The sequence below is a fragment of the Frankliniella occidentalis genome, unplaced genomic scaffold (genome assembly GCF_000697945.3).
Source record: "Frankliniella occidentalis isolate FOCC.00 unplaced genomic scaffold, Focc_3.1 Scaffold44, whole genome shotgun sequence".
Classification (NCBI taxonomy): domain Eukaryota; kingdom Metazoa; phylum Arthropoda; class Insecta; order Thysanoptera; family Thripidae; genus Frankliniella; species Frankliniella occidentalis.
The window spans coordinates 1,849,382-1,851,848 of NW_026267174.1; the positions used below are offsets into that span (position 1 = coordinate 1,849,382).

Genomic DNA, 2,467 nt, shown 5'->3' on the forward strand with positions numbered 1-2,467 from the left:
GCGGTGGGAGTGACGAGTCGCGCATGCACACACAGCCGACACAACGGCAGGCCAGATCGTCGTCATTATTATCATCATTATTGTGCGGCGACCATTGTTTGCTGCATGCAATTAACTTCCCCCCATGCAGCGGTATAATGACGGCAGACCGCAAGCCGCGCAGCAGCTCCTGGTGGGGCGAGGCGGGGCGGGGCTGGGTGGGGTCACCTCTGCGGAAGACACACCTACTGACCAGAACTATTTACGACCGCGAGCGAGACGCGATCAACATGTGATGCAAAAGAAGTTATAGTAGTGGTGTCGATGATGTGGAAGCTCATTTTCCCCCTCCTTTTCTGCCACCCGCAGGACTTTAGTCGTCAAACATGAGGACCTTCGTCGCCGTTGTGGTTGCCGTGGCGCTGGTGGCGGTGTACGCCGCGGACGAGAAGAAGCCCGCCGACGGCGAGCGGCCCAAGACCTTCCGCCGCCTCATCCCCGCCGACGTGCTCAGAGGTGAGTTCCGAAAGTTAATGTAAACTGTACGACATTTTTCATGGAAAAAACGGAGGTAAAACTCTGACTAAAAATATTAGAGAAAACGTTAGTACTTTTTATCAATAAATTAATCGATCAAAAATTCGTTGCAAATAAGTTTTAGTTTGTTTTTGTTAAACGTGGCTGAGGTGGTAAGTTTGCCACAGGTTGCCTCCGGGTTTTTGTGTTGTTTGTCCGGCCGGTCCGGTGCGCGACCGTGACGTGTCGACGCGTGCTGTTGCGTGTCCTATGCCGTGTCGCGGCCCGCGTGCCTGTCTGCGGCAGCGTGGTCCGCCCGGCCCGCCCCGGCCCCGCGTGGTCCTATAGTCGGGTCTTGTTTTGAGAAAATCCAAATGCAAGAAGCATTTCATGTAACAATTGAGTAAACACCGGTTCCCCCCTATTCCGACCCCGCTGAATCCGAAAATGCCGTTTGCCAACTCGAAATTTCAACCGGAAGTGAGATATTCAAGATGGCGTCCAAAATAGCGCCAAATTTAAGTGGTTTTCTGGTTTTGGTCATATTTGAGCGTTCCAAGTGTCCCTCCCTATGTTTATTGGGGCGTAGGTCACGATTTTACACTTTAAAAGTAATTTCGTGCAATAAAAGTTCATTAAATGCTTAATTTTAACCAAAATGCACCGAAATTCAAATTTATGGGTCTTGATGCGTTTCACATCGATTCCTATGTTTTCGGGGGTGCTGAACACGATTGTGCATTTTAAAATTAATTTGGACCATAAAGTTGGAATAAAATGACCATATTTAACCAAAATACACAAAAATTTACAAATGCTGAAGGCTGTTTTTTATAAGTTATATTCTGTTTCTGGGATTCTGGTGGTCAAATTTCTCCGTTGATATCAATACTTTATCGATTTAAACTTTATTTTCCACATCCTCCTCTCTGTGACGTTTTATTTGCGTTAAACAACTGATCATGATCGTGCAGGTAAAGAGCCCCGTACGATTGGTAGACAGCTTGCATGCACTGCTAAACTAGCTGTGCTACTGCAAGTTGAATACACGCACGCGGTAAATGCGCGCCCGTAGAAATTTACATAAGGGGTAAAACATTTGGTGATGCATTAAATTTGCTTCATGGGCACTAAACGCTTCGATGATCTTTAAAAGCGTCACCAATGTACCTTGTAGTGCATTTCGACGCTCTTTAACGACTCCTTAATTAATTGGAGTTGACTCAGGTCACGGAGGTGGGCTATTATAGGCCCATGGCGTTGACCAGTTTTTAATCGCAATATTCCTGGTCTCTTGGAAGCTTCTGAAGAACTGAAATGTACACGTTTAAGAGGCGTTCGGGCAGTTCGGCCCTTCTTTCTTTACTTTTGGAAACAGCCTGAGGGTGAGGCTAACAATATAACAGGACTTGAATAAAGACAAGTGTACGTGTCACACGCTACCAATAATTGATGCATTATTTTGTCAATTTGAGTTGTTGAATATTTTCTAGGCGATTGTGCAGTTTAACTCTTGATCTAGCTTTACTTCCTCCCGTATTGGGTGATCCGTGCCGTCATTTTTTAATGCTTCTACTGTACCGGATTCTTACGTGCGTAAGGGCCGTAAGGGCGTAATGGCGAGCGACGGTAGGCAAGCCCGCCCGCACGCGTTTTATGTCACATTCGTTTTTCCAGTGAGCAGGGGTCCACTTGGTTCGAATCTAACCCACCATGGTGCGAAGGTCCAGCGGGGCATTTCTTTATTTTAATATGACATATTTGCATCTAGGTAGAAGAAAGACACTAAGTACTTGTACGTCGATGTGCGAACACAATTCGTTACTCGATCTCAGAATGTTTGTCCTATCCGTCGATGTGTACGCGGCTTTGTCTGACAAGATTGAAGCTTTAAACACCGAAAAGAGGATAAAAAACGAATGAATCCTGAAGGGGGTGTGGCAGATAAAGGGTTAAATCGATAAAATATTAA

General features: G+C 46.0%; 1 protein-coding gene across 1 annotated transcript in view; it reads left to right on the forward strand.

Moving 5' to 3' along the window:
• The window catches only part of LOC113207183 (uncharacterized), a 13,072-nt gene that overhangs the window by 2,591 nt on the left and 8,014 nt on the right, over positions 1–2,467 (forward strand). Inside the window, exon 2 of the mRNA XM_052266917.1 lies at positions 349–495. Within this exon, the coding sequence (XP_052122877.1) occupies positions 366–495 (130 nt within the window). The 5' untranslated portion in view covers positions 349–365. The remainder of the gene's footprint in view (positions 1–348; positions 496–2,467) is intronic.